The sequence below is a fragment of the Schistocerca serialis genome, chromosome 6, assembly GCF_023864345.2.
Source record: "Schistocerca serialis cubense isolate TAMUIC-IGC-003099 chromosome 6, iqSchSeri2.2, whole genome shotgun sequence".
NCBI classification, from domain to species: Eukaryota; Metazoa; Arthropoda; class Insecta; order Orthoptera; family Acrididae; genus Schistocerca; species Schistocerca serialis.
The window spans coordinates 623650458-623666159 of NC_064643.1; the positions used below are offsets into that span (position 1 = coordinate 623650458).

The following is a 15702-nucleotide window of genomic DNA, read 5'->3' on the forward strand; positions in this document are numbered from 1 at the left end:
TTGTTAAATTTATGTAGTGTTTGTCCTTAGCCCTACTTTTTTTTTTTTTTTTTTTTTTTTTGACAGATAAGTAGACAGCTCCCCACTGTGCCTAAAATAAGTGCCTGGAAATTGGAAATTTTTTCAAAGGATAAGTTTTTTAGGTTAATCAGTGATTTAAGTTATTTCAACATTATTCTATATACTTATTTGATTAGAAATGAATGATATGGTTTATGAATGAATGTGAGAAACTTGAACTTTGTAATCTTTTATGAGTAATAGGAGAAATAGTAATCTTTCCATATTATATGCTATATAATTCTTTCACTATTCACCACAGTGTACACACAGTACAATGGACTACATGTGCTACGTAATAGGATAGTAATAACGAATGTAATTTTATCACTGTGGATTGAATACGAATTCTTGCATTTTGTACTGTGTGCATTAAATAGAAATTGTGTTAATAATTTTTTGTGTCCCAATATTTTCTCTTTTTGCTTTCTGTAGCATAATATTATCCTTATTATTTGTTCTTGTTTTTAGGACAAATACCACTGGCAGTGACTGTGGAATTGAAAGAAAATTTGGATCTATTAACTACAGAAGGCGACTTGTCCATCAGACTTCACTCGGTGATGAAAGATATCGACATAATTTCAGTAGCAGTGAGAGCCTTGGTTCCAATTTAGGTGTGACTCTTATCTGTCTATCTGCTTCTAGTAGTCTCAGCAGTGTACTAAAACAGTTGCGGTGCTAAACTAAAACTCATTTTGAATGTAAAATCACAAACACTGAATAGATCTGAAGGACAGGCCAGTTTCCTACTATATCTCTTACTTTATAAAGGCTGAGTATGATTCAACTACAGGACAGTTGTTAAATATGCTTAAATTGCTGTATGAATTTGGTTTGTTTTAAAACCCTTCAGTTATGTTCTTTGTGTTGTATTTTTTTCATAAGTTCTGCTCTACCCTTAAAAAGTAAGTATATTTAGATAGTAAAGTTCATAATGTGTAAGCACACATTGTTCAGTGGAAAAAGTTTCTAAAAATCTCTCTTGCCCCACTCCATCACCATTCCTTCCCTCCTTCCTTACCCCCTTATTTATATTAACATGTGTTGAATAATTTAAATAAAAGTATTCCAAAAATGAAAGAAAATTGCAAGACTGACTGACTGATAATAGGTCATTACTCGCCAAAGTAACAGACAGCTACGTAGAAAAGTTTGAGCATGCTCCACAGTCAAGTTGGGGCGAGCAATTATCTGATGGTGGTGGTTATGTGAAAAGGGTGTGGAGAGGGGAAAGAGAAGATCAACAATAGAGATGGTTAATAAGACTGACTGTGTGGAGCATGTGGCTCCTCCCTCCTAGGTTGGGGACAAAAAAAAAAAAAAAAAAAACTGCAGGTTGAAGGTGCAGGATTTTGAGTGAAAAGAAGATATCAGAGGAAGAAAAGGGTGGCAATATTGAAATGATACTAGAAAGTCCTGGCTGGAATAAAATAATGTAATGAGTAAAAGTAACAACTCGCCACATAGCTTAGGCACAGCACAGGTGACTAGCATGCAGAGAAGCCTAATAACCATGAAGTTCCGAGACCGCACCTGTAACTGGTTCTTCCACTCGCATGATATTTCAGCTGCAAAACAACTAGCAACTTTCTGGGTGAGGCCTAGTAATAATGGTATAGGATTCCTGTTTGCCTTATAGACCCTTGGATCACACCAACTCACATTTAGTCACAGTATCAGCTGAAGAAAAGCTGTTCGGGTGACAAAGACATGTCTTGGGTGCATATCCCTCACTATGAGCATTGTTAGTTATAAACTGTGATCATAAACTTTGGGCCATAGTAACAAGGACAAACTGTTGTTGTCTACAAGAGTTAATCAACATAAACACCAGATTCCACACAGCATCCAAACTGGAAACATTATTGTGATTATGTCTTTCATAAGGTAAATTCCCATTGCATTCTTGATGATTGAATCCAAGAAGAATGATGTAGATACCAGAATTTGTATGTTGTCATAGTTCATAGGGTGAACAGTCTCAGTGCAGTGACGGGGTACCCTGCCAATCATAGTTCTTGTATTGTTTAAATAATTTTCTGGTGTATGCAAGCTGTACAATGTGGGACCTTACACGCATTGCGGCAGGACAGGTTGGTCCCTCACTATCCATTAAACAATCAATCTGCCTACCTGGATGGGATTCAGGTTGTCTGATCCTTCACTCTGATGATAGATAACATAACTGCAGTCCATGGGCAATAGCTGAAAGTTAGTTAAACTATCAAGCATTCGGGATTCTTGCACGACTGATTAGAAACAAATGTCTAAAATTCCCATTAAGTTGGTTTATTGTCTTTAAAAGATGGAAAATGGCCATCAGGTCTGTATTTAATAGCCCAGCATCAATTATACTATGTTACTGACTGTGTTAAAAGTTCACCTGTGTTAAAAGTTCGACCTATATTGTGAACATTCTGAATGATCATTGACCCATAATTATTTGCAAGTCATTCAGTCATTCAGTTGGCTTCTTATAAAGAAGTGCTCACCATAAAACCTCGTAATCAGCATGAAACACGCCTCACGGAGTTTATGTATGACGTGAAAGGTTCACACACAAATATCTCCTGAAATGCACCAGTCACCAAGCTCAAACTTTCACAAAATACTCAATATTGTTGTCGCTTTCCATCAACGACACAAGAACTGGTAAAACACTTTAATTACTCCATTTTAATCCAAATTTGATTAGTGTGATTTAACATAGATGTTAAGCAGAAGATGGCTCCCAAGTGACTGTATCGACTTGTAGATCTGAGGCACAAAGACCTACTTAGACATGCATGAAATGCTGAATTCCTAAGGCTAGTTTGTTAAGCAGCCAATCAGATCATCTTGAGCACTTCTGTACTCTTGGCATTTCTGATGTCAGCCAATCAGATTACAAAAAGAAATGTAGACCAGAAATTTCATAATTCCAAAACTAAATAAAATTTAAGGAAAAGAAAGTTAGATATATTTTCACAAAAATAAATGTAATGCTCAACATCCCTTCTGGTTGCCTTTAACAGAATCAAGCTCACTTGGACATATGTCACAAATTCCTGTATTTCACAATAATTTTATCATGCATACATTTTCATAGTTTTAATAAAATATCACATTCTTCCTTTATGTATGCCCTCCATTCAATTTGTCTCTCCAAGACACTGACACGACCAAAACACAATGAAACAATAATTTGCCAAATTACTTTTAATTGTTCCAGAAATCTGTGGTAATGAAACTAAAGACAATTCCAAAAAATTGAATTAAAATGGACCTGTTGTCTTCGTTATAGTTTTAATTGATACTATAGATGAACACATTACAGTCCTAACGGAGTTTCACAATGCAAGCACAGTTATTACGTGTTTTAGGTAAAAATTTATATTTCCGAAAGTGTTGAAGTTGTTGATTTGAAATTCTAACAGTATGATTGTGTTATCCATGGAATGTGTATATTAAGTATGAAAAATATCGATTAATATTTGGTAGTTCTTCTTCAGATTCATAGGGAGTATGTGTAATATACCGCACGCAGCATTAGTCAAGTACACGGCACACCTGGCCCGTAGTCAGTGTCAGCTGTGCCAGCATGAGAATCAAAATCTGCTCTCCTTCTGGCTCCACAGCAGGCTGTTTCCAATGCAAGATGAAAGTTTGTAGTAATTTGCTACGCTGCAGCATCTGCTTTATGAAGCATCAAATCATCATACAATGTAAGCTTTCACGGCCGATATTGTCTTCACTTAAAACTTCCGGGCTGATAGGCCGTGGTCGAAGTATAAAACTCTCTCCTGACGTTTCGTCTCCGACTGCGGGAGACATCCTTGGAGGTAAAGCGGCGAACTGCGAAGAGAACTCTAGGAAGTGCTGATTATATAGGCAGTACAGAGGGCGCCACAGTCGATCACGTGGTGTCGGCTATGAGATTGCCTCTCGTAATGCCAACATTCTCGATCGAAAGTAATCAATTGTCACGCTTGCGGTGCAACGCTGACATCCAAATTTTATCCAGTTTAACACCTTCATCTTTCCTGTTAAAATTATTACGATGTTTATCAATCTCGATAGCCTCTCTATATAAGCGTGCATAATAATGTGAGGTTTTTGATATGATGCTCGTCTCGCTGAATTTTATTTCATGATCTCTTTCCTGGTAAACATGTTCCACTACGGCCGATTTATCCGTGTGACCCAGGTGGCAATTCCTCTTATGTTCAACAAGACGGGTGTTCACACTTCTCTTTGTGGTACCGATGTAAACCTGTCCACAACTACAAGGAATTTTATATACCCCCGGTGTAGCCAAAGAGTCTCGTGCATCTTTTGCCGACCTTAAAAATTCTTTTATTTTCCTGATGGGTCTGAAAATAGTTTCCAGCCCAAACTTGCCTAAAACTTTCCCAATGCGGTCTGTGACCTTACTAATGAACGGGAGAAAAACTTTGCACTTGGATGACTGTTGTTCGTCGTTACTCCTGATTCTCTGCCTAGAGCGAAGTGCTCGATCTATATCCTTGCTAGAATAGCCATTCTTCACGAAAGTTGACCATAGATGTTCAATCTCATCTTTTAAATAAACAGGTTCACAAAGTTTGTACGCCCTGTCTACCAAAGTTTTCATTACACCTCTTTTTTTGTCTAGGGTGGTGGTTTGATTCTTTTTGTAGATAACGATCAGTATGTGTGGGCTTTCTATGCACCTTATGGCCCAACGTTCCGTCCCGTCATTTAATCACAGACACATCCAGGAAGTTCAATTGCCCATTCCTTTCCATCTCCACAGTGAATTGGATTTTCGGATTAATGCTGTTTAAATGTGTCAGGAAGGCATCCAACTCCTCTGCTCCGTGTGTCCATACTACGAATGTGTCATCGACATAGCGATACCATCTGGCTGGTCTCTTACTGGCAGTCTGCAACGCCCGTTGTTCAAACGTTTCCATAAATAAGTTAGCCACAGCAGGACTGAGAGGACTGCCCATAGCCACCCCGTCAATCTGTTCATAAAAGTTATTGTATTGAAAGTAGGTTGTGGTGAGGCATGTCGGAGTAATGCCACAATATCGGTAGGATATTATTTACCATGATTCCGGTAAACGAAGCTATCTTATGCATAGCGGATATTTTTCCTACTGACAGTCCAGTAATACCGAGCGAAGGTATTTCTGGAATGCCAATAGCAAGAGATGGCCTGTTAGTAGGCAATTTAGCCAGTCGACCAACAAGTTCATTGCCAGGGATCCCAACAGGGCCTGGGGTCCAAATGATAACCACTGAGCATCCACGTTGATCAAGGAGACAAAGGGAGACCTGGATAGCTATGACTAACGGGTGGTGAGGGAAGCACTGGCCGATAGCTTGCAAACTGCTCAAGGAGTCACCACAGGTAGTGAAGGACAGTCCTGAGCAGAAACGGACAGCCATCTGTCAAGGAACGAATTTCCACATGTATCGTATATATGTAAGCATAACCAGTGTAACCAGCAATCATGGAGCTATCAGTATAAATCACTTCTGAACCCTGGAATGAACTGAGGAGACAGTAGAATTGATGGTGAAGGGCCTTCGGAGGGGGCAGAATCCTTTGAATTGATGAAGAGATCAAGACAGAGCTGTGGCCGAGAGACGCACCAAGGAGGGGTACATGTGTGAGTAGAGAAAAGAAGAAGAGACGGTAGAGGGAAGTGCTGGAGCTCAGAAAAAAGCGACTGAATGCAGACAGCCATGGTAAGCCCACATCGTGGCCACTGCCACGGAAGGTTGATCTCCATGTCTGGATAAAGGAGATCATAATTAGGGTGCTTTGGGGTGCAACGAATGCACAGCACATAAGTTACCAGATGTTGTTGGCGCAAAACTCGCAGCGGTGGAATCCCCGCCTCTGCGAGAAGGCTAATCACTGGGCTAGTCCGGAAGGCACCAGTCACAAGTCGTACCCCACAATGGTTGATGGGGTCTAATATTTGCAATGTCAAAGGTGACGCAGAACCATAGACAGGACTCCCTTAGTCTAATTGAGACTGGACCAGCACTTTGTACAATCGCAGTAGGATAGAGCGGTCTGCACCCCAGGTGGTATTGTACAGACATCTAAGAACATTGAGATGTAACCAGCATGTCCTCTTCAGATGGCAAAGACGAGGGAGCCATGTCAACCAGGCATCGAAGACCAGAGCCAAGAAGTGATGGGTGTCCACCACCTCAAGGGATTGGCCATCAAGGAACAGGTCCGGATGGGGATGGACTGTACAGTAATGACAGAAATGCATGACACACGACTTGGCCTCCGAAAACTGAAAACCATGGGAGAGAGCCCAAGATTGCGCCCGGTAGATTGCCTCCTGTAGATGGCGTTCTGCAGTGCCCATGATGGCGGAAACGATGTAGATACAAAAGTCGTCAGCATACAAAGAGGGGGACACTATCGGACCAGCAGCCGCCACCAGTCCATTAATGGCTGTGAGAAAGAGAGGGGTGCTCAGTTTGGAACTCTGTGGAACCTCATTTTCTTGCCGATGGGAAATGCTGTAGGAGGAACCAACTTGACCCAGAAAGAGTGACAAGAAAGAAAGTTACGGATTAGAACAGGCAGAGCGCCATGAAGGCCCCATTCATGAAGGGTGGTGAGGATGTGGTGGTGCCAGGTGGTGTCTTAGGCTTTATGCAGGTCAAAGAAGACTGCAATGAAGTGCTGCCGATGGGCAAAAGCCATCCGGATAACAGACTCCAGGTGGACCTAGTTACTCACCGTAAAGCGGCCACAGCAAAAACCACCTTGAGTCGATGACAAAACGTTGCGGGATTCAAGGATCCTAAACAGCCGCCGACTCACCAGGCATTCAAGGAGCTTGCACAGTGTGTTGGTAAGGCTAATACGATGGTAGCTATCCAACTGAAGATGTGGCTTCCCAGGCTTCAAAACCGGAATAACAATGCTTTCCTGCCACTGGGTAGTAAATACCCCCCCCCCCCCCTCACTCCACAGATGGTTGAAAAGGAAAAGGGTCAGTATACAACGGTGGCCAGCCACCAGTAAGTGTTGGAGCATTTGGTTGTGTATCCAATCCGTGTCAAGACAAAGGGCGAGGGTGCTGTAGAATTCCCACTCGCTAAATGGGGCATTATAGAACTCAAAGCAGTGAGAAATGAAAGACAAAGGCAGTTGTTCTGAGCACTCTTTCAGGAGGAGTAGAGGCCACGCACAGAAATTCCTGCTATGCCGGTGGGAGGATGATGACCAAACATTTGCCTGAGTTTCACACAGACTTGTGAAGAGGGGGTGTGCAGTCATATGGCAGCCACATATCATTCCAAGTAAATCCGTTTCTGAAATTTGATTTGGTAACGGGCCCAGGAACGGAATTGTTTAAAGACCAGAAGGAGAGCAGTAGAAGGGTGCCGCTTGAAGTGTTCAAGAGCACAGCGGTGATCTTTAATGGCCGCAGTAATTTACGGATTCCACCAAGGACCATATTCCGATGGGGGAAACCTGAGGAAGAAGGTATGGCTGAAACAGCTGCGGAAAGAATGGCAGCAGTCAAAGTCTGTGTAGATTCATCAATACTGCTGTGTTGTAGTACAGGGGGGATGGTAGCAGAGGAGATGGCACCCCAGTCAGCTTTACTGAAGGCCCACCTGGGAGGGCGGCGGAGCGAAATACACTGAAGGAAGGTCAAAACAATCAGGTAATGATCGCTGTCACATAAGTCATCGTGGACACCCCACTAAATGTAGAGAAGAAGGACGGGACTGCAGATGGGAGAGGTCAATAGCAGAGAAAGTGCTGTGTGCCACACTGAAGTGTGTGGGAGTGCCGGTATTTAGCAGACAGAGGTCAGGCCCTGCCAGAACAGCTTCAACTGTCCTGCCCAGGGCAGTAGTTGTGTGACTATCCCAAAGAGGGTTGTGGGCATTAAAGTCCCCTAGAAGCAGGAAGGGAGAAGGGAGTTGTTGTTGAAGGGTGGTTAGGGCAAGGGATGTGGGCGGCCTGTCAGGCGGGTGGTAGAGATTACAGATTGTGATTGGAGTGGTCAGATGGATCCTGACAGCAATTGCTTCTAGAGTGGTATGGAGGGGAACCCATTTACTAATAATGTCCTTGCGGACGAAGCTACAAACACCACCAGAAGCCCAAAAGGGGCCAATTCGGTTCTGACAAAGTGACACCGAATCACCTAACCACGTTCGAAGTCTGTGAGTTCTTTGGAGTGCCCCATTCTGCTCTCTCGCAATGTCTAATGGCTTACGAGGTCGCTAATATGGAGTACCTGGCTGTAGGTGGCAACACAGTACACCTTATATGAAAAACGTGTTTGGGGGTGTCCAGATACTTTTGATCTCATAGTGTATGCGGCCTGATGGAGTGTGAATCCATAGGTGGGCATTATTATTTTCTTACGTTTATTGATGATTATTCACAATATACTCATATTTATTTTCTTAGATCCAAAGACCAAGTGAATGACACTTTTAAGGAATATCGTAATAGGGTCGAAAGGTGGACAGGAAAGAAGATTATCAGGTCTGGTAACGGGAGAGAATATTTTAACCAGAAATTGAAGACACTTCTGGCAAAAATCAGAATCGGGCATCAAACTACCATAAGATACAGCCCATCTTAAAATGGGGTTGCTGAGTGGGCTAATAGGATTATCAAAAGATTTTTGGACAGAGGCGGTATCAACAGCCATGTATTTGAACAATGGATCACCTACAAAAGCAGTAGGGAATATAAGTCCCTATGAGATATGGGTAGGAAGGAAACCTGACCTAAGTACATTCCAAAACAGCTGAAAGAAAAATGGGACCCAAAAACTAAAAAGGTATTTTGTTATAGGCTATTGTGGGAATTCAAAGGGCTACCGATTAATGGATCCATTGGATAAAGTGAGAGTTACAAGCAGAGATGTTGAAAACAGAAAGGACACTGAAGAGGGCAAGACTATTAAGTTAACTGCACCTAGTTTGAGAGTGAAACCTTGTGTGAAGAAAGAGAAGGGAAGAACAGGAAGAGGACTATTAAAGACAAACAGAGACTATTTATGATGACAAGAGTTAGAGGATGAATAAAATGAACCAAACAATGTTAGGCATTCTCCTCGTGTACCAAAACTGAAAGAACATCCCCCCAGAGGTCCCTGTTGTAGGTACGTATGTGGCATGGACGGGTTCCCAAGCTATTGCAGTCTCCTTCCCTTTTCCAGACTGCATTACCATCACTGTTCCTCTCCTTCCCTGTCCTTGCTCCTTTCTCCCTGCCCTCTCCCTTCCCTCATGGTGGACTTCTTTATATCGACCTGGCTATCCTCCTGGCTTTGTTTTTGGTATGTGCTATTGTTTAGTTCGTGTTTCCATCTCTTTTTCGGTGTTTTTGGTCCTCTTGGGGTTTGACCTCCATTTCCAACGTTTTCAGTTCAGTGTGAGCCATTTGGGGATGAACTCCCAACCAAGTTTCCATGGTACAGGCTCCTCTCCCCCTCCCCTCCCTTTTCCACTTGCACCCTGGCCCGCTTCCTGCTAGGTTATCAGCACGGTAGCCAGTCCATGTGGTGGGGCTGTTCAGTACCCACTTGGCTTAGCCCCCTGACAACACATGGATCACACTGCTACTACCTGAACTGTTCACGCCTCGTGTATGCCAGAGAGTCGATGCTCATCACTTTGGTGCATCCGAACTCCCGGAAATGGCCACCATGCCAGACGGCCCTTGCTGTGGCTGGTTGGTGCCAAAGGGGCGAGCCCCAGGTCGGAGTGGGTTGTAGTAGGGCAGACACCTTGCACATTAAGTGAAGTGACAGAAGCGTCAACATCCTGACCATTCTGTGGCTGTCTCTAAGAGTGATAGAGGACATGACACTCCTCCTTCCGATCCTTCAGTTTTCCCCTCCCTGGCCACCCCCTGGGAAGAGAGTCAAGCTCACCAGATTGGGTTGAAACCTTTCCTCAGTACCTGGTTTGTACCAGGACAGATGGCTAAAGTTTTGCCACGATCAAGCCTTAGTTTTTCGTGGAGACGATTGAAGAGAAGTATGGTGAAGAGGAATCCTTGAGTAAAATGCGAACCAGTTCTTTGCTCATAAAGAGATCTTCTGATGCCCAATCTGAAGCCCTGGGTGATTGTGACCATCTCGGTGACATCCCGATCTCCGTTGCACCCCACTAATCTTTGAACTCAGTACAGGGCATCATTTTCCACTGGGATCCTCTTCTCCAAACTGACGAGGAGCTCCATGCAAACCTCGAGCGGCAAGGAGTATGATTTACCTGCCTTGTACAACGAGGCCCTAAAAATCAATTGCAGTGATGCAGGCGCCTTTATCCTGGCCTTTGAGGGGGATACCCTCCCAGAGGAGGTCAAGGTGATAGTGTGTCGGTGTGATGTAAAACCTTACATTCCACCACCAATGAGATGCTGTAAATACTTACGGTTTGGACACGTCTTCCTTATGCACCCATCATCCCCTCTGCAGTGACTGTGGCATCCCCTCCATGAGGGGGCAGAATGCCATGAAGGCCCCATTCGTGAAGGGTGGTGAGGATGTGGTGGTGCCAGGTGGTGACGTAGGCTTTATGCAGGACAAAGAAGACTGCAGTGAGCTGCTGCCAATGGGCAAAAGCCTGCCAGTGTGCATATATTGTAATGCGCAGCATCCTCCATGCTCGCCAGCATGCCTGATGTATGTGAAAGAACGACGGAGTATGACCAGCTCCATCCTCTGCCTATAACTTCTACTTTTGCTTCAGCCCTTGTGGGCTTCTGGTGGTGTTTGCACCTTGGTCCACAAGGACATTGTTAGTAAATGGGTTCCCTTCCATACCACTCTGGAAGCAATTGCTGTCAGGGTCCATCTGACCACTCCAATCACCATCTGTAATCTCTACCTTCCGCCTGACAGGCCACCCACATCCCTTGCCCTAACCACCCTTCTTCAACAATACCCTTCTACCTTCCTGCTTCTAGGGGACTTTAATGCCCACAACCCTCTATGGAGTAGTCACACGACTACTGCCCTGGGCAGGACAGTTGCAGCTGTTCGGGCAGAGCTTGACCACTGTCTACTAAACAACGGTGCTCCCACACACTTTAGAGTGGCACATGCTACTATCTCTGCCATTGACCTCCCCCATTCAGTGGGGTGTCCACGATGACTTATGTGACAGCGATCATTACCCGATTGTTTTGACCTTCCTTCAGTGTATTTCGCTCCGTCACCCTCCCAGGTGGACCTTCTGTAAAGCTGATTGGGGTTCCATCTCCTCTGCTACCATCCCCCCTGTACTACTACAAAGCAGTATTAATGAATCTACACAGACTTTGACTGCTGTCATTCTTTCCGCAGCTGTTTCAGCCATACCTTCTTCGTCGGTCCCAAACTAAATGTCTTTTTCTCACTATTACTTATTCAACTGTGTTGACTCTAATAGTAAGACATTAAAAAAAGAATATTTATGTGCATGAAACCAGGATAATCTGTGAACTATTAGTGGTTCTTTCAATTTGCTCATAAAATTCGTTATTAAATACAAATTGATTAAGATGATCATATGCTGAAACCATGCTCCAATGTTTTTATAAAAAGGTTTGGCTATCAATATGAGCATTCAGAGTAGCACCTTCTGTCTCATTTACTTGATTAAAATTAGCTATCATCGAGCAATGTGATGATAGTTTACTGTTAACAAAGTTTACAGATCGATTTTCTACGATTTGCTTGTCTTTTATTAATGTATGTCTTGATTTGTTCCATATCCTCGTAAGATTTTCCTCCTTGACAGCATCAGTGGAACACAATGAATCATTGAAAGATAATTCTGCAGCAAGAACTTCAGTAAGAAACAATACTATATCAGAAGAGAAGATTGAGCTAGAATTGTTAAGCTTAAGAGTTTGTAGTCTGTTTACAAATTTGTATGTGTTGCAGATATAGTGAGCACATTTCTCTGAAAGTGGTGATAAAACTAAGGCTGCATGTTGAGCAATGTATGAGAGAGGGAATATTGGGTACAGGAGAACTGTGCCCTGAATCTTCAAACACCTAAACATCTGTTGAGGGAGTGAGCAAGATTAAAGGGACCCAGCTGTCTTGTGACTGACAGGGTTGATGGGCTCCTTGTGTAACTTGTGTAAAATCAAACAGCAATCTGTACAATTTTGCATTGTAGGCCTCACATTACAACAGAACACATACATTGCCTGCATGAATTGGCAGGATAATTTATTACTATCATGGTTTTTTGTAGTGTGGTCCACCCTGCCAAGGAGATAGACATTGTAATCAAGATTTTGCTATATCCCAACAAGTTTCTCATAGTTGGTCTGCTCAGTACTGGGGAAGTGGCTGACAGGCTCACCTCTAGCACTTATGAATGCTGAAATCAGTAAAGTTTTTTGTCTAGCATTTTACTTAGAGCTTTCCATGTAGTGTCATCAAAGTCTCTATTTGTCAGATTAATAATGTAGTGTTATGTGAGCATTTCTTACTATAAGACTGGCAAAAGAAAGTCAACTTTGTTTTGTCCAGCTGTAACCATCCATGCACGCAATCAGATGTAGACAACATTAGAGTCCAAAGTGTAGCATTTGCATGTCGGCTGGATGGATTGTTGGTTTGGTGTGCATTCATGTATAATGCTGCATAGTGGTTGAAGAATAGTTGAAGGTGATGTTGCTGCTATTACAGGTTGTTGTGTCTATGATGAAGTAGAAAATATCAGTGGCAGAGCTGGAGTAGAAGGTGTTGAACAGAACAACAGTGCACAAATAACTCTGTTAATCCTTCCAGTGTTATTCTTTCTCAACATTTTCCACATGTTATCACATTTTTCATCTTCAGTAACATCATTGTTGAACTTTTAATTGAAATTAAGATGAAAAGACTAATGGAAAAAATAATGCATTCTTTGATTTCCTGGTAACAGTATCAGTTATGCTAACATCTTCTGCCAGATCCTGGCCCTTCTATATTCAGTATATGACTTTCTGAGCCTTTCCACACCAGTTATTTTGTCACTCTTCTCTGTGGCCTCTTGTGTATTTTTCCTCCATTTTGTGCCATCTCCTCCTGTCATTGCTTTTCACTTTACAAATTGCATAAACATTGAGTAAAGATATATATTATATGGCCAAAATTTCTAGACATCTCACTGAATGCAGTTTCAGGTGTCTGGCTCTACAATGCAAGTATATAATTTTGAGTTACATGTACATCTATACTCCACAAATCACCTTACAGTGTATGGCAGAAAGTACTTTGGGTACCATTATGACTTTCTCCCTTTCATATTCCATTTGCAAATGATGCTCAGGAAGAATCACTGTTGATCAGTCACCATATGGGCTCAAATTTCTCCAATTTCATGCTTGTGGTAGGAAGAAATATGTTGGTTGATTCTTGGTATGTGAGTTTTCAGAATTTTAATGGTTAACTTCATTGTTACACACAATGGCTCTTTTGAAGTGTTTGCCACTGTTTGAGTATCTACTCTGCCTCACAAAAAGGTGAAGCAACCAGAAGTCATGGCCAAATGTCAACATGACTTTGTATATGTACCCCCATTGGTGGATATGTAAATGATGAGAGTTAAAATTTACATTGACAGGCAGAATGGCCACTGGAGTACTTTGGTGTTCTTCATGTTTAGCATTGTGGCTTAGTAGCATCAGATGTTGAGTGAGCACTGTGAAGGACACTTAGATCTCACATACCCATGTGAGACAATGGTATTAACACCTGATAGAGTTTGAAAGATGCCTCATTGTGGGTATTCATTTGTCTGGCTGATTGAATCGTACAGTATTCAGATTCGTGGAGCATTCAGATGTGACACTGGCCCAGTGTTGCACGACATGGGAATGTGAGTCCAATCCAAAGACTGGTTTGATGCAGCTCTTCATGCTGCTCCATCCTGTGTAAGTCTGTTCATCTCTGCATAACTATTGCTACCTACCTCCATTTAAACCCGCGTACTGTAGTCAAACATTGGTCTCCTGCTACAATTTTTATCCTCCACACATTCCTCCCTTACCCATTTTCTTGATACCTCTGCTGCTGCCCTATCAGCTAACCTGTTCTTCAACGCAAGTTGTGTTTTCCCCCCCCCACCCCAATTTGATTCAGTACCTCTGTGCTTAATTATTCATCCTGCCCATCCAGTCCCAGTCTTCATCATTCTCCTGGTGCACTACATTTTAAAAGCTTCTACTCTCTTCTTGAGACAGGGACAGTGTTGGATAAAGGGAGGAGCAGACGACCAAGAACATCCGAGAAAAACATCAATCGCGTTTTAAACGTCTTCACTCATTCACCTACGAAGTCCATCTGCACTGCTTCCAAACAGTTGCAACTACCACGTTCAACTGTCCATAAAGTCCTCCACAAGACTTTACAGTTGTTCGCTTACAAAGTGCAACTGTTGCAGACACTTAAGCCAAAACTGACAGAGTTTGCACTCAACATGCTGGAACGCCTTTTGTAGGATGAAGCATTCCTCAAGCGAGTTTGTTTCAGTGATGAGGCAACTTTTCATGTTTCTGGGACATTAATCAGACACAGTGTGAGAATCTGGGGATCTGAACACCCCCATGTCACTAGGGAGCTTCACCAGGATAGTCCAAAAGTGAATGTGAATGTGTAGTGTGGAATCGTGCAACTGAATAATAGGTCCATTTTTCTTCATCGAGTCAATAATTACTGCAGATGTTTACCTTGACCTTCTGTCTGACTATGTAGCACCACAATTGATTGACTTACAACCAACTATCATTTTCCAGCAAGATGATGCACCAACACATTGGGGACTGATGTTCGCCAGTTCCTTAATGAAACATTTCCAGGCAGATAGATTGGGAGGGATGGGCCAATTCCTTGGCCACTACATTTGCCAGATATCACTCCCTTGGACTTTTTTTTATGGGGGTATGTAAAAGGTATCGCATATCAAACACAGATACTGGACATTGCTGACTTGAAGCAAAGGATTCGTAATGCCATTGCCACCATTGATGATGCTATGCTACAGCGAATATGACAAGAAATTGAGTACCGTCTTGATGTGCTTCGTGCAACTAAAGGTACCCATGTAGAGGTCCGTTAAATACTGTCAATAAACTTTTATAAACACTGATTACTATAAAAAAAGTTGTTAAAATATTTTAACAACTGCCGTTGTAATAAAATTTTTAAGTTGTAAGACAACTTGTATATCTTCTCTACTTTGGCCATCATCTCTTATTTTACTGGCCAAACAGTAAAACTCATCAACTACTTTTAATGTGTCAGGCTAATATAATCCCATTTGCATCATCTGATTAACCTCATTTTCCTTCTTTACATTTTTCATCTTACAAATCTTTCTTCAGAATATTACTCGATCTGTGCAACTGACATTTCAAATCCCTTGCTGTCTAGAACAAGATTACAATGTCATCAGCAGACTTCAACCTCTTGTTTTTTATTCCTGAAGTTTTTAAAATTTAATTAATTTTTATTTATTTTATCTTACGTATGTTTCATAGGACCACATTGAGGACAGAATGTCCATGTTCACGGAACAAGTCCGTACATGAAATAAGATAAAATATGGCAAATCCTAAGAAAAAGACAAGCTGCAAGTATGGTAATATATGTATCCAAAATATAACACAGGATT

The 15702-nt window shown here is 42.2% G+C and overlaps 1 protein-coding gene across 2 annotated transcripts in view; it reads left to right on the forward strand.

Moving 5' to 3' along the window:
• LOC126483683 (CDK5 and ABL1 enzyme substrate 2-like) overlaps nt 1-15702 on the forward strand; it is a 171889-nt gene that overhangs the window by 27030 nt on the left and 129157 nt on the right. For both annotated transcript variants that reach the window (XM_050106764.1, XM_050106765.1), the window contains exon 2: nt 532-677. In XM_050106764.1, the coding sequence (XP_049962721.1) occupies nt 532-677 (146 nt within the window). The remainder of the gene's footprint in view (nt 1-531; nt 678-15702) is intronic.